The sequence below is a fragment of the Chlorocebus sabaeus genome, chromosome 6 (genome assembly GCF_047675955.1).
Source record: "Chlorocebus sabaeus isolate Y175 chromosome 6, mChlSab1.0.hap1, whole genome shotgun sequence".
NCBI classification, from domain to species: Eukaryota; Metazoa; Chordata; class Mammalia; order Primates; family Cercopithecidae; genus Chlorocebus; species Chlorocebus sabaeus.
In genome coordinates, this window is record NC_132909.1 from 46,872,729 (window position 1) to 46,897,842 (window position 25,114).

A 25,114-nucleotide genomic window follows, 5' to 3' on the forward strand; every position below is an offset into this window, starting at 1 on the left:
GTTCCTGTGTGACTGGCCCCATAAACACATGGGCACAGAACTGCCAACCAGCTTTCACAAGAGACACATTACACACCTGTTGTTACCACTTGTTGGGGGAGTTAAGCATGGGGTGTGTGACCCCACTGTGAGAGGATTCTGGAAGCTTGTCTGGTTGCCTCTAGACTTCACTCTGCCTGCCTTTTCCCTTTGCTGATTTTGCTGTGATCTTGGCTGTGAGTACAGCTCTCTGCCAAGTCCTAGGGAATGGCTGGACCTGGGGGTGGTCTTGGGAAGGACCCTGGGTAGAGTGGAAGGAACGCCCGGAAAGCCAGCCAGGAGAGGGCCCCTGGAAGGACCTACCAGGGAGGCAGGAGGGACACACTGGCCGAGCCGTGTGCCAGAAGCCAGGTGATGCAGGCTCTTGTGGAGGATGGGGTGCTCATGGGAGCTGAGGGTTGCAGAAGCAAGGACTCAACGTGGCCAGATGGGTACCACTGGAGACCAAGGCAAGACAGTCTCGATGGCATGGTGGGGCTGATGTTGGCTTAGCAGGTCAAGCAGAGGAGTAAAACAGCAGGGAGAGACCCCTTTCCACTTTCCTGCAAAGGAGGGGTGGAGGTAGGGCTGTGGCTGCAGGTGGGAAGGGCTGGGTTTCTTTTTTTTTTTTTTTTGAGACAGGTTGTTACTCTGTAACTCAGGCTAGAGAGCAGTGGTGCGATCTCAGCTCACTGCCGCCTCAACCTCCTGGCTCAAGTGATCCTCCTGCCTCAGCCTCCAGAGGAGCTGGGACCACAGGTATATGTGCCATGCCTGGCTAATTTATTTTATTTTGTATTTTTAGTAGAGATGGGGTTTCACCATGTTGGCCAGGCTGGTCTCGAACTCCTGAGCTCAAGTGATCTGCCCGCCTTGGCCTCCCAGAGTGCTGGGATTACAGGTGTGAGCCACTGCACCAAGCCAGGAGGCTTCTTTTCCCAATTTAAGTCTTTTGATGACAGGTGGCATCTCCTCTGAGGTGGCCGCTCGATGGGGTAACCCGTGGGCTCTACCATCTTGTCCAGACCCACCCCCAGGACCTGGTCATGTTTGTGTGGCCTACAGGGAAAATGTGGACATAAAAATCCTTGGACTTTAAGATGAGCTTTGTTTGTTTTCCTTAAGTGCATTTATCGATGTAAACAGAGCATGTTAGAGATTCCCGGGGAGAGCAGACTATTGCTGACATGTTGGTTTTAATTCAAAAGAAACGATGATGCCAATGGTTTGGATCGACAGCAGCTTAAGGAGGAAAAAAAAAAAAAAAAAAAAGAAAGAAAAAAAGAAAAGGCTCCCTGGTGACACCCCTCTGGCTTGGTTGACCTGGTCCCAATCGCAGTCTCTACGGGACACCAAAGCTGTCAAAACAGAACCCAATGATGACGGCTGAAAATCAATCCAGACTGCTGTGCGGTCAGCCTGCCGCCGTGGAATGCCTCGTGTCTTGGCCATGTCCAGCCAGGGGTACGACACGCTTGTTCCCGATCACCCAGGTCTGCCACTGGAAGTCAAAGACTGAATTGCTTCATGGCGCTACAGATCTGGAAAAGTAAAAATCTCAGCTAGAAAGAACGTCCGATTTGGAGACAGTGGGAGGACACGAAGGAGTGGGGGGCCATTTTGGTGCTGAGAGGAGGGTGCCCCGACTTCAGGAGGACCATGTGACGGCTGTGGTTGTGTTTTCGGGGTCACTTGTAGCACACACAGCGTCCCTTTGATGCTCGCTGGGGACCGCAGATGGGCCTGCGGACCTAACCCCTGGTTGTGGACTGGAGAGGCTGCTCCAGGCTTCTTTCCTTCTCAACGCTTTACACAGGATTTCCTTCATTTGTGCTTTCCTTTGGTTTAACAGTTAACAAAGAAGAGTGAGGGGGCAAAATGGTTTGTCACTTGTCCAAAACAGAGAAGAGGTGGAAGTGGGCGCCAGATCTCCTGGGTGATGCTTCCCGGGCCTGGCGATCGGTTGCCTTGCTCAGGGTTTGGGACCTGTTGCTCCTGGAACCACCACTGACCTCTTGGGACCTCGCTTCCATGGTGGGGGATGTGAACGAGCCTCCTGGTGGAGCTTTGTGTTGCAGTGAGGCCACAAAGCAAAGGCCCAGAGGCAGAGGCCTGACACTGGCTACGGTCGACAGTCGCACCTTGACTCCCTCTCTCTCTCTGGATATACAACGTGTAGGTGGGCCCGTTCAGCAGACGTTACAGGAAAAATAGCAAATTTTTAACTTATTCCATCTCCAAAGTTGAAAAAGATCAGACAGTTACTAAAATAAACAATTTCTCAATTGCATTTTGGTGGCCGCGGGCCCGGTGGCCACGGCGTGGGTGGGGCATTGGAGGTGGGAGGGCCCCGGCTGAGTGAGGGGCTCACTCAGAACAGGCACAGTCAGCTGGGCCGAGCGAGGCTCAGAGTAAGGCAGTGTTCCTCACAGAAGAACACATCGGAAAAAGCTGCTCCTCTTCTGCTGGTCCGGTGTGATTTTGACTCCCTGGTTGCTCCCCTGGGGGCTGTTGCCTTCCTGAAATCACAAGAGGTTTTCCGAGGTTATCACTGAGCAGCACTATGTCTCACAATCAAGCAACCATCCATCTAACCATCCATCCAACCAACCAACCAAACCAACGAAACCAACCAACCAACCAGCCATCCAACCATCCATCCATCATCTGCCAGTCCATCCAGCTGTCCCCTTCCAACCGTCCAACCAACCAACCAGCCATCCAACCATCCATGCATCATCTGCCAGGTCATCCATCCGTTCCCATTCCAACCATCCAACCAGCCATCAAACCATCCATCCATCATCTGCCAGTCCATCCAGCTGTCCCCTTCCAACCATCCAACTAACCAATCAACCATCCATCTATACCCTTTCAATCATCCATCCATCCACTCACCCATTCCCTTCCATCTATCCACCTGCTTCCAACCAACAAACCAATTCACCAACCATCCATCCCTTCCAAGAACCATCCACTTATCCATCCCTTTCCAACCATCCATCTCCTTCCAACCATCCATCCCCTTCCAACCAACCAACCAACCATCCATCCCCTTCTAACCACCTCATCCAACCAACCAACCAACCATCCATCCATCCCTTTCCAACCATCCATCCACCCATCCATCTCCTTCCCTCATCCACCCTCTTCCAACTAACCATCTCCTTCTAACCACCCCTTCCAACCAATCAACCATCCATCCATCCCTTTCCAACCATCCATCCACCCATCCATCTCCTTCCCCCATCCACCCTCTTCCAACTAACCATCTCCTTCTAACCACCCCTTCCAACCAATCAACCATCCATCCATCCCTTTCCAACCATCCATCCACCCATCCATCTCCTTCCCCCATCCACCCTCTTCCAACTAACCATCTCCTTCTAACCACCCCTTCCAACCAATCAACCATCCATCCATCCCCTTCCAAGCAACCACCTCCTTCCAACCAACCATTCGTCCATCCCCTTCCAACTAACCAACAAACCAATCATCTATCTATCCAACCATCTCCTTCCAACAAATCAACCATTGATTTATCCCCTTTCAACCAACCATCCATCCATAATCTACCCATCCATCCAATTCCCTTACAACTGATAATTTGTTTTTCAAAAACAGATCTATTTTCCATCTGCTATCTACCACCCCTTCCAATCAGTCTCTCACTTATCCACCCACCCCATCATACCCTTCCCAGCACTTTGGGAGGCCGAGGCAGAAGAACTGCTTGAGCCCAGGAGTTTGAGACCAGCCTGGGTAACAAGTGAGATCCTGCCTCTTAAAAAAGAAAAAAAATGGCCAGGCGGGGTGGCTCATGCCTGTAATCCCAACACTCTGGGAGGCCGAGCCAGGCGGATCACTGAGGTCAGGAGTTCAAGACCAGCCTGATCAACATGGTGAAGCCTCGTCTCTACTAAAAATACAAAAATTAGCCGGGCGTGGTGGCATGTGCCTGTAATCCCAAGTACTTGGAAGGTTGAGTCAGAAGAATTGCCTGAACTTGGGAGGCAGACGTTGCAGTGAGCAGGGATTGCACCACTGCACTCTAGCCTAGGCAACGCAGCGAGACTCTGTCTCAAAAAAAAAAAAAAAAGAAAAAACATTAGCCAGGCATGGTGGCACGTGCTTATAGCCCCAGCTACTTGGGAGACCGAGGTGGGAGGATTTCTTGAGCCCAGGAGTTGAAGGCTGTGGTGAGCTGTGATGGTGCCATTGCACTCCAGCCTAGGTGGCAGAGTGAGACTTTAAAAAAAAAAAAAAATCTCTTTTTCAACTAATAAAAAATTAAAAGAAAAAAGAATCAAACCTTGACCGCTATACTGAAGAAAAAAAATTACAAGAAAATCCCAAACTGTTGTTGGTCAGTGCATTGGTTTCCATGAGCTGTTTCCCATTTTGATTTAATGGCCAAAGAGCTGCTATTAAATCAATCGCGTGCCTCATTGTTCAACTCACTGCATCTTAGAATTATAAAACAGATTTGCTTACATCAGATGTAAACTACTTGAATGGCATTTTGTATTTTATGTGCATTCTCGAGTGACGAGACTTAACCCACAAATAGAATGCCGTGTGCTCCTCGATTGGACAACCAACGTAACATGGCCGGGCAAGGGCAGTTGCTGGCCTCAGGCTGAGGGAAGAAGGGTCGCGACGGTGTTTAGGCACTAACTGCCCCCAAAGTACAGGGAAGTGTTGTGATTCCGTCAAGAAAGCACCATTGACACTGAGCGCGGTGGACTAGGAAATCGCTAGCATGGTAACCATAAAAAAACAAGAAACGAATGAGAGGGTGGATGGGGAGGGATTCACGCAGACCTCCCTGGAGGCCTCAGAGAACCCTGGGACACAATGAAGGTCACAGAGCTGTCACAACTTGTAGCATCTGGGGCTGGGGTGGGGCGGGGGCAGGTTCTCGATCTGCCATGCTTATCAAGACAGTGAGCCAGCAGTTATCAGACACTAGCCCTGGCCCTGCCCAAGCGACCTAGGAAGCTTTTCTCTGAGGTGTGGCTCTCTGTCCTTGCACACCGTGTTGTCTTTCTGGCCCTCATCTTAAGTGGAATGCAAAGGGCCATGTGCCCCCTGCTAGCCTGGGGACTCACCGGGCATGGCCTTGTCTGCTTGGGTAGTGTTCCCAGGCCGGCACTGCCTGGTGCTGATGTCCCAGCCACACCTGCAAACTCTTCCCCCTTTCCTAGCAATGTCCCATGGGGTCTGGCTGGGCCCTAAAAAGCACGATCTAGGGCGCGTCATGTCACTGCTACTGATGACAATGGCTGGATCCCAGAGATCCATTCGGGGATCTGGGAAGGACACACACTCACCAATTTTTTGTCCATTTTTGCTTTGATGTCTCTGGCGAGAGTGAAAAATGCCTGTGGAATAAGCACACTGTGAGTCCTCGGGATGGCAGGACCCCGAGTCCTTACCCGCCTGTGTACAGCAGATGTGGCAGGACAGCTTCCCCAGGCGTGGGCCTCCCATGTGGCCCTTTGATGCCCACCTCTGGCAGTGGGTTCAGCTGGCCTGTCCGGCCCCAGCTCCTGTCCTTCCCCAGCTCCTTCTGCCTCCCAACCACCCTTACTCTCTGATGCCAACTCTCTGATGCCAACTCTCACTTCTGCAGAGCACCTCAGCATTGACAGGACTTACCCATGTGCCACCTCCCCTAAGCTCTGAGAGATGGGGCAACACTCAGTTGGCCAGAGAGGAAACTGAGGCTCAGAGAGGACAAGTGACTTGTCCAAAGGCACCCAGCAGTTAACTGATCGATCCAGAAGAATCTAGAAGGAGTGCCCAGTTCTTTGTCTGACTCCTAGGTTCTGTCAGCTCTGGCCTCCCTTCTAATGGTCAGGGAAAAAGGCAAGCAGCTCTGTGGCCAAACAAGCTTCACTCAGAGTCCTTGCCTGGCAGGGCTGGGAGCAGGAGCAGGTTCATCTCCCAGCACAGCCAAGGCTTGAGCTGCTGTCACAGTCTTGAGGGGACATACAGAGACAGCGGGAGGCTAATCCCAACATACATCCCCATGAGGTGGGAGGTTCTGAAGAGGAGAGTGGCTTGGGGTGCAGAGGAAGGCCCAGGGGAGGCTGAAGGTGTTCCTGGGGAGGGGCCCCCTGGGCCGGGCCCTGACTAGAAAAGGGAACCTGGCAGGCAGAAAAGGGGGCACACAGGAGGGGAATGCAGTGAAGTATTGGAGAAGGGAGCAGCCCAGGTGGCCCTGGGAGGGAGGAGGGGGTAGGCAAGGCCTGAGTCCTGGGTGGCAAACACCAGTTGTAGCCGGTGAGGGAGGGCCTTCCGTGCCAGGCGAGGAGTCTAGCCTTTGTCTTCATGTCAGCACAGAGACTTTAGGTCAGGAGTGACATGGAAGATCTGCTTTGGAAACATGACTAGGATGGGGAAACATCACAGGGTCAGCTGCAGGGCTGGGGTCACCCCGTGGAGAGGGGAGGGCGGCATGGGCACGGGTCCCATCAGGGCTCCCTGCTGCGTCTGGGCTTTTGACCGGGACCTCTCCACAATAAGTGGTGTGGCTGGGAGTGTAAACACAGGGCTGGGTCTCTCTGAGCCTCAGCGTCCTCACCTGTAAAACCGTGCCTGTTCCCCAGGGCTGCCCAGAAGCCCGTGAGATGCAGCCTAGGTGCCCTGTGTGGGGCCTGCCCGTGCTGATGGCACCACATTCCCATGGGCTGCCTGTGCCTGGCACGTGGCATTGCCCAGGAAATGTCCCTCTGAGGACTGACTGGCAGCCCTGAGCCTGAGGCTGGTCCCTCTGGCAGGACCTCCTCGGAGGACGCCAGCTCCCCCTTCAGCCTGAAGGGGCCAATCCTGCAGGCCCCATGTCTCCCAGCAGGGCCCAGGACTCACATTTTCCACGTTGATGTTGGCCTTCGCGCTGGTCTCCATGAACTTGATTCCATAGTCGAGGGCCAGCTGTGAGAGAGGGAGGCACACATGTGAGCTCACCGGCTGCCGGGCGCATCTGAGCTGGCCCAAAACAGGAGCTGAAGTCGGGTCTGGCGCCAAGAGGGAGCAGCAACGGGACTGGGGCTGTGGCAGTGACTTCCTGGGTCGCTCCCTCAATTCTATAGTGGGGAGCCCATTGTGAATGCCCCTCCACAGTGCCACGCAGGGCATGGAGTGCTGGGGATGGCAGCTGAGACGGGAGGGGGGCGGGGGCCTGCTGGGATCAAGCCATGGCTCCATTCCCCACTCCTGTGGTCTTAAAAGCCTGGCGTGGGACCATGGTAGGTTTTGATGAGATGCCCGCAGAGCGCACCCAAGAAGCCCCGGCTGGGTGTGTGCTTCTGCCATCCCACGACACGCGCCCCACTGGGGTGACCAACTTGTCCCAAGCCCCTGGGGCAGAGAGGGACAGGGGAAGGCACAGGGGAAGGCCTCCGCACAAGAACCCCAAGACCCCGAGGCCCTCTGCCCCTTGTGCCACCATGCCCACCTTTTCTCCCCGTTCCTTGGAAACTTGTCTCTTGTCATTCACATCACACTTGTTCCCGAGTATCATCTTTTCGACGTCTGCAGAGGCGTGCTGAGAGGGAGAGGGCAGATGGGGGATCAGACTGGATGACACAGGCCAGGTGCCTTTGCCAACACACACCCTGTCCCCAGAAATCAGAGCAGTGGGGTCAGGACTGCTAGGTACAGCCTAGCCTAAGGGACAAGCTGAAGCTCAGAGAGGCCGAGCAGCCGGCCCCATGTCACACAGTCAATGCCAGGGCCGGGGCCAGAGTTCTAGCTGCTACTCTGAGCAAATGCACATTTTCTGAAATGCTTTCTGGCAGCTTCTATGGCTATATCAATCAGGCCCCCGCACCTGGGCTACTGGGCGGGTCTAGCCTATGGGAGTTGAGTGAGGCTGAGATATTTACCCCCGACCTTTGCTTTCCTCCCTCCCTCCCCGGCTCCTCTGCAAGAGGCCCCAGCTGTCGTCCTGGGACCTTCTGCTCTGACATTTTGTTGTTGTTGTTGTTTTGAGATGGAGTCTTGTTCTGTCTCCCAGGCTGGAGTATAGTGGCATGATCTTGGCTCACTGCAACCCCCGCCTCCAGGTTCAAGTGATCCTTAACCTCCCGAATAGCTGAGCTTACAGGCATCTGCCACCATTCCAGACTAATTTTTTCTATTTTTAGTAGAGACAGAGTTTTATCATGTTAGCCAGGCTGGTCTCGAACTTCTGACCTCAGGTGATCCGCCCACCTTGGCCTCCCAAAGTGCTGGCATTATAGGCGTGGGCCACCGCGCCTGGCCCTGATATTTCAACTCTCTCTTTTTGGGCTCCAGAAACAGGCCGTGCCTGAGGTGGCCACAGGCACTTCACCACACTGTGTGGTGTTGCCCTAACTCTGCCCTCATACCCAAAGGTGGCTCCTTCGTCAAGCCTCCCTGGGTCCCCATGGAGCGGACCACACTTCCTGGAGGACAGAGACACTGGAAACTGCTGTCTTCTTCCACCAGCTCAGACTTGGTCTCTGGAACCTACTGTGCCACTCCCTGCCTTACTTCCCATGAACCAGAAGGTGGTTCCTGCCCGCTGGCCGGAAACAGAGACCTTTCACAAAGACCAGGCTCCCCTCTCCACAGATGAAGACAGCTTCCCCAGCTGGGGCGCAGCCCTCTCAGGCTCACTGGGGAGGTGAGCCCAATGCAATGACTCATAAATGATAGGGTGGCCTCTCGGCCTGGCCTGGGAGGTCCCTGAGTCCTGGGTGGACAGTGATATGCCCTTTTGCTGTGGCTTTATAGATGGGAAAAGTTCTCTGGCTGTGCCTCAGACCTGAAGCCCCACCTGGTTAGTTATCGAAAGCTGCAGGTGCCGGCAGCCAGGAAAGCTTTGGGGTGAGGTCAGCTCTTTGGGGAGCAGGAAGATGAAGATGCTGGCTTTGGGAGGGGAGGAGGGGTTGGCCTCCTTCTCACCCGTCTATGGTTCAAGGTCTGAACACAGGTCGTTTGCACCAGGTCACACCCTGCTCCGATATAGCTCAAAGTACAACTGACGCCTGCTCACCACACCCTCCAACTACAAGGGTCACACCTGTGCTAGACCCTTCCTTCTCTAGAAAGCACCCAACACTCATGGTGACCACAAGCTTAGATATCCTTTCTCTTACGACCATGACACTGGCCAGATCCAACAGACCAGCTGGAGGGGTGAGATCCAAGGGGCTCTGGGATGGGGCCAGGCCAGTGTGTGGTCCCTGGGGTCGGCTGCCTACATCTCAGTCCCTGCTCCCACCATGTCCCTGACTAGGAGGCTGTTGGCAAGTGGCCTGTATGTGTCTCTGCACCTTGGCCTTCTCATGGCTAAACCAGAGGGCTCTGGGACAAGGACTGAAGCAGGGATAGTGGGAGGAGCCGGCGGGCCTCACCTCCTCAATGTTGCGAATCCAGTTCCGGATGTTGTCGAAGGACTTCTCGTTGGTGATATCGTAGACCAACATGATGCCCTGAGCGGGGAGAGAAGACACAGGTGCCTGATGGGCCGCAGGCTCTGGAAGGGAGGCCGCGGCGGCACCAGAGAACAGTGGTGGGGAGCCCAGCACCCACTACACAGCCAGGCCCATTAGCTGCCACCCTCCCCACCTCTGTGGAGCCCCGGAAGCCAGCCCCCTCCTCTCCATCCCTGTGGCCCTTCTGCTGGGTTCTGGCACCAGCCTTGTCCTGCCCCCTGGGCCGCTGAAGTGACCCTTCTGCCTCACAGGCCAGCCCCTGCCACGCCCTCGCTAACAAGCCCGGCTGGCTCCCCTCATGGCCCATGGGGCGGTGCAGCCTGATGCTGGGAGCTGCTCCACAGGCCCACTGCCAGCAGTGCTCCCCTCACACTGACCCTCCCCTGCAATCGGCCTCCTCTTCACCCCTTGCTTGCCCCACGCTCTGCCTGAGCCACCTCTCAGGCACAACTGAGCCCAGGGAGTCCTGACCCGACATCCACGCAACTTCCAGTGACCTCACCACAGAGGGAACGGGCTGTGTGAAGATGGAGCCGGGAGCGCCGAGGCCCTTCCAGTTCCTTAACCTAGATGTGAGCAACTGGGAGACGGTCCGTGGGTCCTGAAAGAGCTTCGCGGCAGCCCTGCCTCAGCCTGGGTCCACAGCCTCACCACTGCTGTGGACAAGGGCAAACATGCCCATGCAATGCAAGGGGAAACTGAGGCACAGAGAAGTGACCTTTAAGATTCAAGCCTGGGGGGGCTAACTCCAAAAGCACTGATGACACCTATCCTCTCAGCAATGTCCCTGGGCCTTTTTCAGCCCCAGAACCCACATGCAGGGGCCACCCTCTGATGGTCTGTGTGCGGTTCTCGATGTCCTTGTGAAGTGCCCACAGTGGGCCAGCCTGCAGTGCCATCACAAGTTCCCCTTGGTTGCCGGGCATCCTGGGCTCCAAGGCATGTGGCCTGCTCACGTCCAGGCTGGCTTTCTTCCTTCCTCCTCGTACCTGCTCCCCAGGCCCAGCTCTGCATCTGTGGCGCCTCCGAGGGCACTGATGACTTCTGCTGCTGGCCAAGTTGTCTGAGGCCATCCAAGTTTGCAGAGTAAAAACACAGGCCATGTGGTAATGGTGAGACAGGTGTGGGTGCGAGAGTGTGGGACAAAACCACACAGATGGGGCAGGAAAGTCACTGCAACCCCAAATCCCTCCAGGAATTCGGGGACATGAATAATGGCCTCACAGTCAGCCGCAACCATGGCGAAGAACCTCAAGGTTGCAGTGGCCCATGACGTCTGCCGCGTCCCAGCCACGGTGGGCACCCCCTGTGACTATGACATGGTCAGGGACAGGGGGCATGGGGCCTTTCATCCAGGGACCAGATCCTCTGAAGGCCCAGGATTCCTGCCTTCACCACTAAGTTGTGACATGTGCCCAAGACTCAAATTCCTGGATTTGTACCTATTTCAGGGAGCTGAGGGGAGAGAACCTGGACGTTAGTGGGGCAGTGGGTAGAGCTCTCTCTTAGAATCAAGCAGAAGCACCTGGAAAACACTGAGCCAGCCATCCTATTCCAGGTTTTCCTGGAAACAGCCCTCAGGGCTCCAAGTGACTATGTTCCAGGCCCCCGTCTGGGCAAACCTCACAATGGGTCTCTAGGCATCCAATGCTTCCCAAACTTGAGATTTTGAGGCCCAAGGGTCTAGGAGCATGCTGACAGAGATGAGGACACAGCTGCAATGGTGGCGCTGTCCCATATGACTGCTATTGGCTACACAAGGTGCTAGGGCACAAGAAACATAGCTGCTTTGACCCCAGGAGCTGGATTTTCAATGTTTTTTTTTTTTTTTAATTAATTAATTAATTAAGTAGTTAAGCGACGGATTCTTGCTCTGTTGCCCAGACCGGAGTGCAGTGGTGCAACCTCAGCTCACCGCAACCTCCGATTCCTGGGTTTAAGCGATTCTCCTGTCTCACCCTCCTGAGTAGCGGGGATTACAGGCACCTGCCACCATACCCGGCTAATTTTTGTATTTTTAGTAGAGATGGAATGACACCATGTGGCCAGGCTGGTCTCCAACTCCTGACCTCAAGAGATCTACCTGCCTCGGCCTCCCAAAGTGCTGGGATTACAGGCATCAGCCACCGTGCCTGGCTGGATTTTCCATGTTAATTGGGTAAATTCAAATAGCCACATGCAGCCAGTGGTGGCATCTGTTCAGGTTAGCCTGGGTCTAGGAGGATGGAAAGCCACAGTTATCTTGGTGCTGGTTGAGGACGTGGGTGCTGGAGACAAAGAGCCCAGCCCAGCCTAGCCATTTACCTGCTGAGTGAACTTCAGCAGGGAAGGCCACCGGGCCAAACCTCAGGTTCTTTGTTATAAAACAGGGATGACAAGGGCGCCTGCGAAAAGGCGTTCACAGCCAAAATGCAATGACATAATCTGAGCTAAGACCTGGACCCACTGTCTGGTGCAGGGGAGGGTTTGGTCATCAGGGCAGGGTGGAAGGTGGCTATTTTGGCCCAGAGAAGATCGGGATAGGCCCCAGGTCACACAGCTTTCTCCAGAGGCTGAAGCTCCCCAACACCCCAGTGCCCTCAGGCCCTTGCCCACCCTCCACCAGAGCACTGTGACGTGGGGGGAAAGAAATACATTAATTTTACTGAGGCATACTAAGGCTGCAACCCACACGAGTGGGTTTCCACGAGGTTTCAGATGCCGCGTGGGATGCTCTAAATACATAATGGCTCCATTCATCTCCACCCTCCACAAGTCTTTCCTGAGCAACTACTGCAGACCCAGCAGGTTCCCCGGGGCCAGGCAGATGGCAGGGACCGTGATGTGGTGCTGCCCTCATCGAGGAAATAGGCCGTTTCCTGAGCAATTAAATGATGGGGTGTGCCAAGGAAAGAGTGGGGAGCAGAGGGACCTGGGAATGGGGAGAGATGGCCATTTATCCTCAGCACAGCCTGGGACACGTGCTATGTGCTGTTCCATTTTCCAAGTCAGGAGATGGAGCTCAGTGGGCAAGCCAGGGTCTTAGGCCAGGACCAAGGGCTCCACCTCCTGCTCCCTCCACCCCTGAATGCCCTGCTGTGTACACACAGGGCCCCGAGACAGGACCTCCTCCCATCCCTGGCCGCCTTCTGCATCTAGTTAAGGCCTGGCCCAGAGAAAGTGCTTGAGAAATGTTTTGAGGGATGATGAGTGAGTCTTCCCGTCACGTCATCCCGCCTCAGGCCTGGGTGATGGATATAACAGCCGACAACCCAGGGCAGGTCAGCTCCTGGAAGATCTTCAAGCTTTTGGTAGCAAATTCCATAGAGACAGATGCGGGTCATGTGACCACTCCTAAAAGTTGGGGCATGCTGGCTCCGACTGCACTGAGCTCACCTGGAAGAACCGGCTTCCTGTGCCTTCCTTCATTCCCAAAGAATTATGTTTCCACTTTATGTAAACCCTGCATTGTCTCTGCAGCCAGAAGGCGAGGTATGTACATGGGGGTGGGCTGGGGCACAAGCCTCTTCCTGAGACTAACTTGGGACCAAGGAGCCCTGAGGAGTTGGGGCACAGGCTCCACAGAAACATCTAGGCTTCGGTAATCAATGCACAGTGACGCTCCCATGTTGACTTACACAAACAAACAAAAAATCCCTACCATTGCGCCCCTGTAGTAGGCCGTTGTGATCGTCCGAAACCGTTCCTGACCAGCCGTGTCCCTAAACGTGAAAAGAAGGGATATTAGCAACATTAAAGGAAAATAACTGTCCCCAGTAGGAGACAAGGAGCATCTCCCTGGGATGCCTGGCTTTCTCACAGGTCATCCACTGTGACACCTTCTTCTGCTGAGGCAACACCTTCTAATCTCCCTGTTATTACAGGGAATGACACTGTGGCCTGGAGGGGTTAAGGTCATTTGGTGTGGCAGAGCCATGATGGGATCCCTGACCCATGCATCTTCTCCTCTTCTGCACCTTTGCTTCTAGGGAATTCTCCCTGGAGTTTCTGGTTCACAGAAGAGCCGGTCATGTGGCTCAGGAACATAGCTCTTGCTGTTGGGGGTGGCTGGGACTCAGGAAAAGCTTTCAGGCCCGCCATCTTGGTTTGAATGGTGGGGGAAGTCCCTCCTCATCTGCATGACAAGGAACACAGGGCCTACTGCCCGGGAGGAGATGCCTGGGTAAGACGCACCCATGCCCAGTCCAGCTCCTGGCTTGAAGGGTACTTAGTGTTTGGTTCAAAGGTAACCTAACTGGCCGGGTGCAGTGGCTTGCATCTGTAATCCTAGCACTTTGGGAAGCCAAGGTGGGTGGATCACCTGAGGTCAGGAGTTCAAGACTAGCCTGGCCAACATGGTGAAACCCTGTCCTTACTAAAAATACAAAAATTAGCCAGGTGTGGTGGCATATGCCTGTAATCCCAGCTACCTGGGAGGCTGAGGCAGGAGAATCACTGGAACCCGGGAGTTGGAGGCTGCAGTTAGCTGAGATTGCACCACTGCACTCCAGCTGGGTGACAGAGCAAGACTCCATCTCAAAAAAAAAAAGGTAACCTAAGTGGCCTGGTGCAGTGGCTTATTATACCTGTAATCCCAGCACTTTAAGTGGCCGAGGCGGGTGGATCACTTGAGGCCAGGAGTTCGAGACCAGCCTGATCAACACAGTCAAACCTCATCTCTACTAAAAATACAAAAATTAGGCGGGCATGATGGTGCAGATCTGTAGTCCCAGCTACTTAGGAGGCCGAGACACAAGAATCGCTTGAACCTGGGAGGCGGAGGTTGCAGTGACCTGAGATTGTGCCACTGCACTCCAGCATGGGTGACAGAGTAAGACTGTCTTACTCTGCACCACTGCAGAAAGAAAGAAAGAAAGAAAAAAAAAAAAAAAGCCAGGCATGGCCTTACTTATGAGTCTTACTCATGACAGAATAAGACTGTCTTACTCTGCACCACTGAGAAAGAAAAAAAAAAAAAGCCAGGCATGATGGCTCATTCCTATAATCTCTACACTTTGGGAGGCTGAGGCCAGTGGATCACCTGAGGTCAGGAGTTTGAGATCAGTCTGACCAACACAGTGAAACCCTGTCTGACCAACACGGTGAAACCCTGTCTTACTAAAAATACAAAAATTAGCCAGGCATGGTGACAGGTGCCTGTAATCCCAGCCACTTGGGAGGCTGAGGCACAAGAATTGCTTGAACCAAGCAAGTGGAGGTTGCAGTGAGCTGAGATCATGCCACTGCACTCCAGCCTGGGTGACAGAGTGAGACTTTGTCTCAAAAAAAAAAAAAAAAAAAAAAAAAAAATTAAAGGTGACCTAACTGATTGGCGGCAGAGCCAGGGCAAGACTCAGGTCTTTTGTCTCCAAGCCCAGGGTTCCTCCCACAGCCCTGCAGGGACCCAGAGGGCTCTGTATGTCTAGATTGTGCAGAAACACCTTGCTTGGAGCTAAGCTGACTTTCTGACACCAGCCACAGAAGAAATGAGTAGTTAAGAACAGTCATTTTTGCCGGGTGTGGTGGCTCACGCCTGTAATCCCAGCACTTTTGGAGGCCGAGGTGGGTGGATCACCTGAGGTCAGGGGTTCGAAGTCAACCTGGCCAACATGGCGAAACCCCGTCTCTACTAAAAATACAAAATTAGCCAGGTGTGGTGGCGGGCGCCTGTAATCCCAGCTACTTGGGAGGCTGAGGCAGAAGAATTGCTTGAACCCGGGAGGCAGAGGTTGCAGTGAACTGCAATCGTGCCACTGCACTCCAGCCTGGGCAACAAGAGCAAAACTCCATCTCAAAAAAAAAAAACAAAAAAAAAAACCAGTCATCTTTTTCTCAACCACAGTCCTTAGAAGAGTTTTGAGTCACTAACCTCACCACGATTGCTAAGAGCAGAAGCAGGAAGGCAGGAGGAAAGTGAAACTTCTGCTTGCCAGTGCAGCGTCACTTTGGACTTGGGAACAAAGGGTGACGTGGCACCAATGTGCTGGAAGTGGAGAAACTTCCAAGGCTTGGAACTTACAAGGCGGCCAGAGCTTAACTTACTACCAAAGTCTGTAGGATGGACTGTGCGTTAAACCTACCCCAGACTGCCGAAGTCAGATTAAGAGGTGAACAGTGGGGTTGGGCGTGGTGGCTCACACCTGTAATCCCAGCACTTTCAGAGTACGAGGCAGGTGGATCACCTGAGGTTGCGAGTTCGAGACCAGCCTGACCAACATGGAGAAACCCCATCTCTACTAAAATTACAAAATTAGTCAGGCGTGGTGGCACATGCCTGTAATCCTAGCTACTAGGGAGGCTGAGGCAGGAGAATCGCTTGAACCCGGGAGGCGGAGGTTGCAGTGAGACAAGATCACACCACTGTACTCCAGCCTGGGTGATAAGAGCGAAACTCCATCTCAAAAAAAAAAAAAAGAGATGAATAGCACCTGGAGCCAAGGGTACCTGTGGGGCTCCCTGAAACTGGCAAGTGGGGGAGACGGGTCACGCTTTGAGACTTGAGGATGGCTTCACGGCCCATCTCCTGGCACACTGCTTCTAGTCAAAGGCACTTGGCTGGTTTGGGTGACAGGGAAATTGCACTATGCTCTTAAATGTGACTTCTCTTTGTTTTGCTCAGGGCCAGTGACTCTATGCAAGTGGCATGTGTACAGGGCAGGACCCCATCATACCCGCTACCTGAACTCAGTCTCAGCAAACTAGTCAGGCCGGCAATGGCGACTTGGAGTCTCCCCACTTCTCTAATTGTATGTGCACGGGAAGTCACCCTTAGTTCTCAGGAATGGAAACAGGTCTCACTAGGGGGCCCGGACTTGGCTTAATTTCGGTTCGGGGTTTCGGTCTGTATGCTAGGGAGGCCAGGCCTGCCCCAGGAGAGAAAAGAGGAAGTGAAGTTGGACCTTTATGCTTCTGAGTGGGTGAGGAGGCTGAAAAGGAAACTGTCAGCTGGGGTATCTCGCAGTCCCTGCAGGCGTCACCAGCACCTGGCACCGAGAGGGCTCTCTCCCTGTTCAACAGAAGCAGCCCACTCTGAAGCCCAGACCCAGATGGTGCCCACGGCAGAACACTGAGCTAGCCGGGGCTGGGCAGCTCTGTGCCTATGATGCTATAGGCCCTGGCGCCCCGCAGCCAGCAGAGCACAGCTCTCTGGGCTGAGTATAAAACTCCAGGAGCTTCTGGAGAAAGCCCCATGTGCCAGGACTGGGCACCAAGAGACGGAGGCCAAGGTCACAGGGAGGGCGGAGGGAGAACGCCAAGGGCTTCTGGCTTGAAGCCATCGCCAGGTGGAGAGAATGACAGAGAACAATGACTCTTACCATATCTGCAGTTTAATTCTCTTGCCATCGAGCTCTATGGTCCTAATTTTAAAGTCAATTCCTGAAAGAAAAGGAAAAAAGGCGCATCACTGTCAGCCCATTTCCCAAGCTGTGTCTGAGCTGGGCGCCACCAACCTGTGCAGGTGACAGTTGTCGTGGCTTATGGAGACCCTGCCTGGCACTGGGCATGCAGGATGTCGGAATATCCAGATTTGGAAACACTTGGAGATACTTTCCCTCTACAAGGGCCGATGGGAGCAGTGCAGAGCAAACCCAGGGGGCGTGGGTGGCAAAGCCTTGCTCTTGTCCCTTGCCGCCAGCTGAACCCGCCTCCCTGCCCCAGGCAGCTGTACAGAGTGGGTCTCAGCAGAGCCCTCTGCAGGCCTGAGTCCCTTGCTCCCCACCACCCTGCAGCTGACCCCCAAGCACACAGGGCCTTGGGTCCCACGATGCGTCCATGCACATGGTCAGTTTCTCTCTTGCTCCCAGCTTTTGTACACGCTGTTCCTTTTCTGCAGGTGGTCTGTGTCCCACCCGCCCGACACCTGGGCAAAATTCCCCTCCTTTAAGGCCTCCTTGAAGATCACCTCCTAACTAGCCTTCCTGACCCCATCCTCCTTGTCTCTCACCTCCTGCTTTCATCCCCTTTCCCCATGGTGACCTTGCAGCCACCTTGATGTTCCCCAGGCTCCCACTGTTCCCCCTCAGTCCCCTCCCTAGCCTTCAAAAATACAACCCTAACCACGTTACACAGCTAACCTCTGCTCCAAACTTTCTTTCTTTCTTTCTTTCTTCTTTTTTTTGAGACGGAGTCTCGCTCTGTCATCCAGGCCGGAGTGCAGTGGCACGATCTTGGCTCACTGCAGCCTCCGTCTCCTGGGTTCAAGTGATTCTCCTGCCTTAGCCTCCCGAGTAGCTGGGACTACAGGTACCCATCACAACGCCCGGCCAATTTTTGAATTTTTAGTAGAGATGGGGTGTCACTGTGTTGGCCAGGCTGGTCTCGAACTCCTGACCTCAAATGATTCGCCTGCCTCGGCCTCCCAAAGTGCTGGGATTACAGGCATCAGCCACCGCACCCGGCCCTCTGCTCCAAACTTTCTAGTGTGTCCACCAACAGATGAATGGATGAACAAAATGTGGTCCAACCATACAACGGAATACGACTCAGTCATAAAAACGAGTGGAGTACTCTTGATGCTACACAATGTGGATGAGCCTTGAAGATAGGATGCTGAGAGAAGCCAGACGCTAAAGGTCACTTAGTATGAGATTCCATTAACAGACATGTCCAGAACAGGCTCATCCATAGGAATAGAAAGCTGATTAGCAGTTGTCTGGGGCTGGGGGGAACATGGGGAAATTGGAAGGGTTGGTGTCTTTATTTTTTATTTTTGAAACGGAGTTTCTCTGTCACCAGGCTGATGTGCAGTGATGCGATCTTGGCTCACTGCAACCTCTGTCTCCCGGGTTCAAGTGATTCTCCTGCCTCAGCCTCCCAAGTAGCTGGGACTACAGGCATGCGCCACCATGCCCAGCTAATTTTTCTATTTTTAGTAGAGACAGGGTTTCACCATGTTGGCCAGGCTGTTCTCGATCTCTTGACCTCGTGATCTGCCCACCTTGGCCTCCCAAAGTACTAGGATTACAGGTGTGAGCCACTGTGACACTGTGCGTGTCTGGCCTTGGGTTGGCGTCTTTTTGGCATAATAGAAATGTTCCCAAATTGCCTGTGGTGATGGTTGTGGAATTCTGTGAATGGACCCAAAGCCACTGAATTGTACACTGCAAATGGGTGAACTGTATGGTCGTATGCGAATTCTACCTCATAAAGCGGGTTTTTTTTTTTTTTTTTTTTAAGGCATCTTTCAGTGGTTTCCCTGCCCCACTTCCCTTGAATAAAGTGGAAACAGGTGCCCGTGTGTGTCGAGATCCTGCCTAATCTGGTCACCTCTCAGCACTCTGGCTCATGACCTGCTCTCTCCGGCCACACCATCCACACAGCGATTTCCTCAACATTCCAAGCACGCTCCTGTCTGGGGGCTTTGATGTTTGCTCTTTCCTGCCCTGGAAAGTTCTTTCCTTCTGTAGCTACGTGGCTATCCCTTCGTCCAGGTTCCCATTCAAGTTCCCTCCTCAGGGGAGCCTTCCTGACCATCCTCATCCGTTCTCCCTTTACCTATCTGTTAACATAGCTGACATACATATGTATCTGCTGCGTGGACCTGGGCAAAATGCTTGCAGATCATACTGGCCCATGTGGATGAGAAACAGCCAGACTCCGCCTTTGCCACCAGGAGTTTGGTCAAATCCCTGCCGGAGAAGACTCGAGGCCCAGGCCTGGCTGGGCCTCTCTGAACCCAGGTTGGGAATGCTACTTCCGTCCAGTCAGCTTCAGCACTGGAATTTCGCCCTCTCAAACGTAAGCTCCCTGGGGGCAGGTATCTGACAAGTCTCATCCGCTGCTATTACCTCCAGTGACTGAACACACACAGGCTGAATATGCATTTGCCAGAAGCTGGTACCCCAGTCCTGCAGGCACCTTGACTCACTTGTGTCCTCTCTGCAGCCCTCGTGCCAAAGCGGCTGCCTGGCCCACAGAAGGCACTGGCAAAATATGGCTGGATCAAAGAATTAAAGCGCAACAGGGTCTACGTGGTGTTGAGTGGTTCACAAAGCACTTTCTCAAATGCCAACCCTCTTACTGGAGGAATGAATGGACTCCTGAGGAGGCAGTGGCGCCGAGCCAGTCTGGTGAGAACCCATTCCAGGGAACTACAGGGCCAAGTTCACACCAGAAATAATCGATGGGACTTCTGAGAATAGGCTTTGATGAAATGGAACTTTTGGCAAAATGTTAAGGATTGAGTGGCAGAAAATGAACAGCCACTCAATCTTTGTCTATAAAGAAAAACCCAGAGGTGCCCGCAGCCAATATAGAATCACCTTTTTTTTTTTTTTTTGGAGACAGAGTTTTGCTCTGTTGCCCAGGCTGGAGTGCAGTGGCACGATCTTGGCTCACTGCAACCTCTGCCTCCTGGATTCAAGCGATTCTCCTGCCTCAGTCTCCCGAGTACCTGGGAATACAGGCAAGTGCCACCACGTCTGGCTAATTTATGGAATCACCTTTAAGCTGACTAGACAGCCCAGTGTGCCTAGGCTTCCTAAAACATTCCCCACTTCCTGTCACGCGTGTACAGGGACACACAAAATCGAGGAGCACTGCTAGGCTGGCCAAGTTCCACAGCAGCACTCCGCCCTACACTCCTCTGGGTTTTATTAACATGCCAAATTTAATTACGAAGTGTAAACTTTATGAGGCCTAAGAATTATGAGGCCTGAACTTCAAGGTCATGGTGAATTAGAAATTCCTAGAAGACAGAAGGCTACAAATGGAAGGAGGGGAATGAAGGGGTGGGAGGGAGGGATCTTGGGGTCAGGTGCCACCTTCACCTTGCTAGGTAACTTTCACCAAGTCACATCCTCATCTGCAAATGGAAGACAGCCTCTTTAAAGCTCAAAGTAACTGTAAAGAGGGGGGTCTGGGCTGGGCGCAGTGGCTCATGTTTATAATGTCAGCACTTTGGGAGGCCAAGGTGGGCAGATTACGAGGTCAGGAGTTCGAGACCAGCCTGGCCAACATGGTGAAACCCTGTCTCTACTAAAAAAAAAAAAAAATACAAAAATACAAAAATTAGCTGGGCATGGTGGTGGGCACTTGTAATCCCAGCTACTCAGGAGGCTGAAACAGGAGAATTGCTGGAACCTGGGAGGCGGAGGTTGTAGTGAGCCGAGATCATGCCACCGCACTCCAGACTGGGTGACAGAGCAAGACCCCATCTCAAAAAAAAAAAACAAAAAAAAAACAGAGGGGGGTTTGTGGGGAAGGTGCTGAGGCCGGGAAACTGGGATCTGAGCGAAGGCAAGCCACAGTCCTCCCACAGTTAACATCATTTCTTTCTTTCTTTCTTTTAAGACAGGGTCTCGCTCTGTTGCCCAGGCTGGAGTGCAGTGGTGCCATCATAGCTCACTGTACCTTAACCTCCTGGGCTCAATCAATCCTCCCATCTCGGACTCCCAAGTGGCTGGGTCTATACGGGTAAGCCAGTATGCCTGGCTAATTTTATTTTACTTTTTATAGAGATGGGGTTTTGCTATGTTGCCCAGGCTGAATTAATGCCACTTCTTGATCGGTTGGGGCACAAGAGTTACCCTAAAGTTTGGCCTTGGAGTTGGGGAGGGGGAAGAATTCAGAACCATCTGACTTCAGAGGCTGGATGCTGTCACTGTAGGAGCCATTCATTTGCTTCTTCGAGATGGCCTCTGGTTATGGTGACAACCCCTTATTGTCTAATTCTAATCCTCAACCACCAGGGCACTAGCCCGGGAGACAGTGTCACTCCTGCTCTAAAGACAGCAGGGCTCAGAGAGGGGCAGTGCATGTTCAAGGGCAAACAGCAATTGGAAACCAGACGTAACGATTTCCAGTCAATTCTCTCTACTTTACATCAGGCATATAACTGTTTTATAAAGCACAGCTCTGCTGGGTGCAGTGGCTTATGCTTGTAATCCCAGCACTTCGGGAGGCCGAAGTAGGTGGATCACAAGGTCATGTTTGAGACCAGCCTGACCAACATAGTGAAACCCATATTTACTAAAAATACAAAAATTAGCTGGACGTGGTGGCGGGTGCCTATAGTCCCAGCTACTAGAGAGGCTGAGGCAGGAGAATTGCTTGAACCCGGGAGGCGGAGGTTGCAGCGACCCGAGATAGCGCCACTGGATTCCAGCCTGGGCAAAAGAGCTAGACTCCATCTCAAAAAATAAAATAAAATAAAATAGAATAAAATAAAATAAAATTTAAAAAGCACAGCTCCTGGAGGGGGGCAAGAATGGAATCAGCACATTATCGTGGGGTTCAGGGAGAAAACATGATTCTGTTGAAGTGACATAGTAAAGCAAAGGCCATTCCCTACATTTTCGTGACTTGGAATAAACTCCTTAGTGACCGTTCCCCCATTTTCCCCATCCCTAGCAGGGCTACAGAGCTCCCAGGCCACTCAGACTGGTGTTACTCCCCGGTCTAACCTTCTCATTGTGGGCCAGGACTGCTTTTGTGGCACTGAGAGAGGTCAGCTCCACTTCTGCAGACGGCACAACTGAGATGCACCAAGCCAATTCTGTTCAACCACAATGTGGGCTGGCCCTACGGGAAAAGCTGTTCTAAAGTGACAACCGGAGTCTTGGGCCCTTTGATAGGGAAGTCAAGGCTGTCTGTGGCAGTGGCTGATTTAGTTGCTCGCTGAGGCTTTTATCTTGCATCTTCTTGCGGATGACAGGTCCCAGGGCAGGCAGTGCTGTCACTTGCCATTACTGTCATCCTGGAGCAGGATGAAATGTGGGCAGGGAAAAGGTCCTGACTCCTCTTATTCCTTCTAGAGGAAAATACACTTAGGAGGGGAAGAATGGTCAGGGAGAGGGGCTCAACTTCTGAATGCTCCAGAGAAAAGAGCAGGAATGGTGTGGGTTACAGTCCCGGCTCCAAGGTGCATTAGCTGAGCTTGTCATCAGCTGGGAGTGTGAGGTGGCATCTCTCTAGGATAGCTAAGCCTCGAGTTTTGGGTTGAGACACAGCCAGGTTCAAATTCCATCAAATCCCATTCTCACCACCTGCAGACTGTGTGGCCTTGGGCAAGTTCCAGGCCCTCCCTGAGCCTCAAATTCCTCATCTGTGAGACGGGCTCAAAACAGCACTTAACACCGAGAACTGGAGAGTGTGAAAATGCACGGGAAGCAGTTGGCACACAGTAAATGCTCATTAAGGTGAGATGTCACCGTCTTTTTCCCATGGCCAATTCCCCATGACTCAGTTTCCACTTCTGTAAGGCAGGAGCCTCAAAAGAACCGCTTTGAGGGCTGCTGCTAGGACAGATCGAGAGGACGGGCGCGAAGACCCCAGCCCAGGACATAACACTCCCTAACGAGCGGGCTGAGGGTCGGAGCCTCAGTCTCCCCATCTGCAAAATGGGCACCTGGTCTCCCCTACCACGGCCCAGGAACCCCCGAACGGCGGTACAGGCGACTGCTCTTGTCCCCTTAGGCCCCCTCGATCCTCTCAGCGCCCTCGGCCAGTCCAGCCCGGTAGATCCCTCAGCCCCAGTCCCTCAGGGGCGCGCCCAGCCCGGGCCTCTGGCGCCCCCAGCCACTCCCCGGTCCCGCTACCTATGGTGGAGATAAAAGTGGAGTTGAAGGCGTCCTCGGAGAAGCGGAACAGGACACAGGTCTTCCCCACCCCCGAGTCCCCGATCAGCAGCAGCTTGAACAGGTAATCGTAGGTCTTCGCCATATTACACTCTCTCCCCGACGGGAAGTGCGGCCAGCGCCTCTCCACTGGCCACCAGCACCGTCCATCAGCGCCAAGCCCGCCCCCTATTGGCTCCAGGCCCGCTGCGCGTCACCGCGGCCGACGCCCGCCCCTGCGTCCCGCCAGTCGCGGGGAGACCTGGGGAGGGGGCGAATGGAGCGCGGAGCCGGAAGCAGCCCGAGCGCACCTCCCATTGGCCGGCACTAGGGAGAGGACGGGCTCTGATTGACCAGCAGTGAAGAGTCGTGGGGCTTCAAATGGGGACGAGGCGGGGGCGTGGCATTATGTGGCCCCCGCCTTCCACCCCCTACTCGGGCGGCCCGGCCCCGCCCCACTACAGGAGAGGGAAGGCAGGGAGCATCGCCAACGCCTCGCGCGCCGGCAGCCTGGGGGGCGGGGCTTGGGGTGCGTGCGCACGCGGGCCCGGAGTTCCGTTAGGCGACGGCAGAGGGCGCAATCCTGTACTTGGGGCGGGTATCTCTGGATCCCGCCGTCACAACTCGCGCAGGCGCAATAGGCCCCGAGGCGAGCGCGGGAAACCGTGGTAGCGCTCTCAACCTGATCTGCGGCCTCCGAGTCGGGGCAGCGGGGGCCGACGGAGGAAGGAGAGAGGAGACACTGTATACTCGAAAAGTGACCTGGACCGGGCGCGGTGGCTGAAATCCCAGAACTTTGGGAGGCCAAGGCGCGTGGATCACGAGGTCAGGAGTTCAAGACCAGCCTGGCCAAGATGGTGAAACCCCATTTCTACTAAAAATACAAAAATTAGCCGGGCGTGGTGGCGGGCGCCTGTAATCCCAGCTATTTGGGAGGCTGAGGCAGAGAATTGCTTGAATCTGGGAGGCGGAGGTTGCAGTGAGCCGAGATCGCGCCTTTGCACTCAAGCCTGGGCGACAGAGCAAGACTCCATCTCAAAAATAAATAAATAAATAAAAGTGACCCAAGACGAGTTCCGAGGTCTGCGGCCTAGCGACCTGCTTACAGATACCCAAGGCCTCCGCCATCTGAGCGGCTTCACCGCCACAAGCTGTGCCCCGAAGCGCGCGCCGGCCTCCTCAGGGTCCGCCCTCGGCCGCTTTAGGAGTTGTCCGGGCCAGCCCGGGGGGGTTAGAACAGTGAGGATGCTTGTTCCTATCTAGGGGCCAGGACTCTCAACACTGAAAAAACAGGCCGGGGCTGTGGCTGCCATCTGTGATCCCAGTGCTTTGGGAGGCCAGGAGTTTGAGGCTGCAGTAAGCCGTGATCGTCCCACTGCACTCCAGCATGGACGACAGAGCGTGAAGCCTCTCAAAAAAAGAAAAAGGCCGGGCGCGGTGGCTCATGCCTGTAATCTCAGCACTTTGGGAGGCCGAGGCGGTCGGATCACGAGGTCAGGAGATCGAGACCATCCTGGCTAACGCGGTGAAATCCTGTCTCTACTAAAAATACAAAAAAGTAGCCCTGTGTAGTGGCAGGTGCCTGTAGTCCCAGCTACTCGGGAGGCTGAGGCAGGAGAGTGGCGTGAACCCGGGAGGCGGAGCTTTCAGTGAACCGAGATCAGGCCACTGCACTCCAGCCTGGGCAACAGAAGGAGACTCTGTCTCAAAAAAATAAAAAAGAAAAAGAAAAGAAAAAGGAGAGATACATTAGGAAAATCGGGCTTGCAGCTGGGTGTGGTTGCTCAGGCCTGTAATCCCAGCACTTTGGGAGGCTGAGGCAGGAGGATTGTTTGAGCTCAGGAGGTCGAGACCAGCCTGGACAATATAGGGAGACCCCCATCTCTACAACAAATAAAATTAGCTGGGCGTGATGATGCACGCTTGTAATCCCAGCACTTTGGGTGGCTGAGGTGGAGGTTCACTGGAGGCCAGGAGGTGGAGACCAGCCTGGGCTGAACATAGCAAGACCCCCATCTCTGCAAAAAAAAAAGTTTTTTGGCCAGTCGAGGTAGTTCACGCCTGTAATCCCAGCACTTTGGGAGGCCAAGG

General features: G+C 53.8%; 1 protein-coding gene across 1 annotated transcript; it reads right to left on the reverse strand.

The window, feature by feature from the left end:
- Window positions 1–1,195: 1,195 nt before the first annotated feature.
- Window positions 1,196–23,160, reverse strand: RAB8A (RAB8A, member RAS oncogene family). Its single transcript, XM_007995631.3, has 8 exons — window positions 23,006–23,160; window positions 16,784–16,844; window positions 13,129–13,189; window positions 9,408–9,485; window positions 7,481–7,570; window positions 6,892–6,957; window positions 5,352–5,402; window positions 1,196–2,537 (listed from the first exon to the last, which is right to left on the reverse strand). Exons 1-8 carry the CDS (start codon window positions 23,127–23,129, stop codon window positions 2,445–2,447), a joined length of 624 nt encoding a protein of 207 aa, XP_007993822.1. The 5' UTR covers window positions 23,130–23,160; the 3' UTR covers window positions 1,196–2,444.
- Window positions 23,161–25,114: the final 1,954 nt, after the last annotated feature.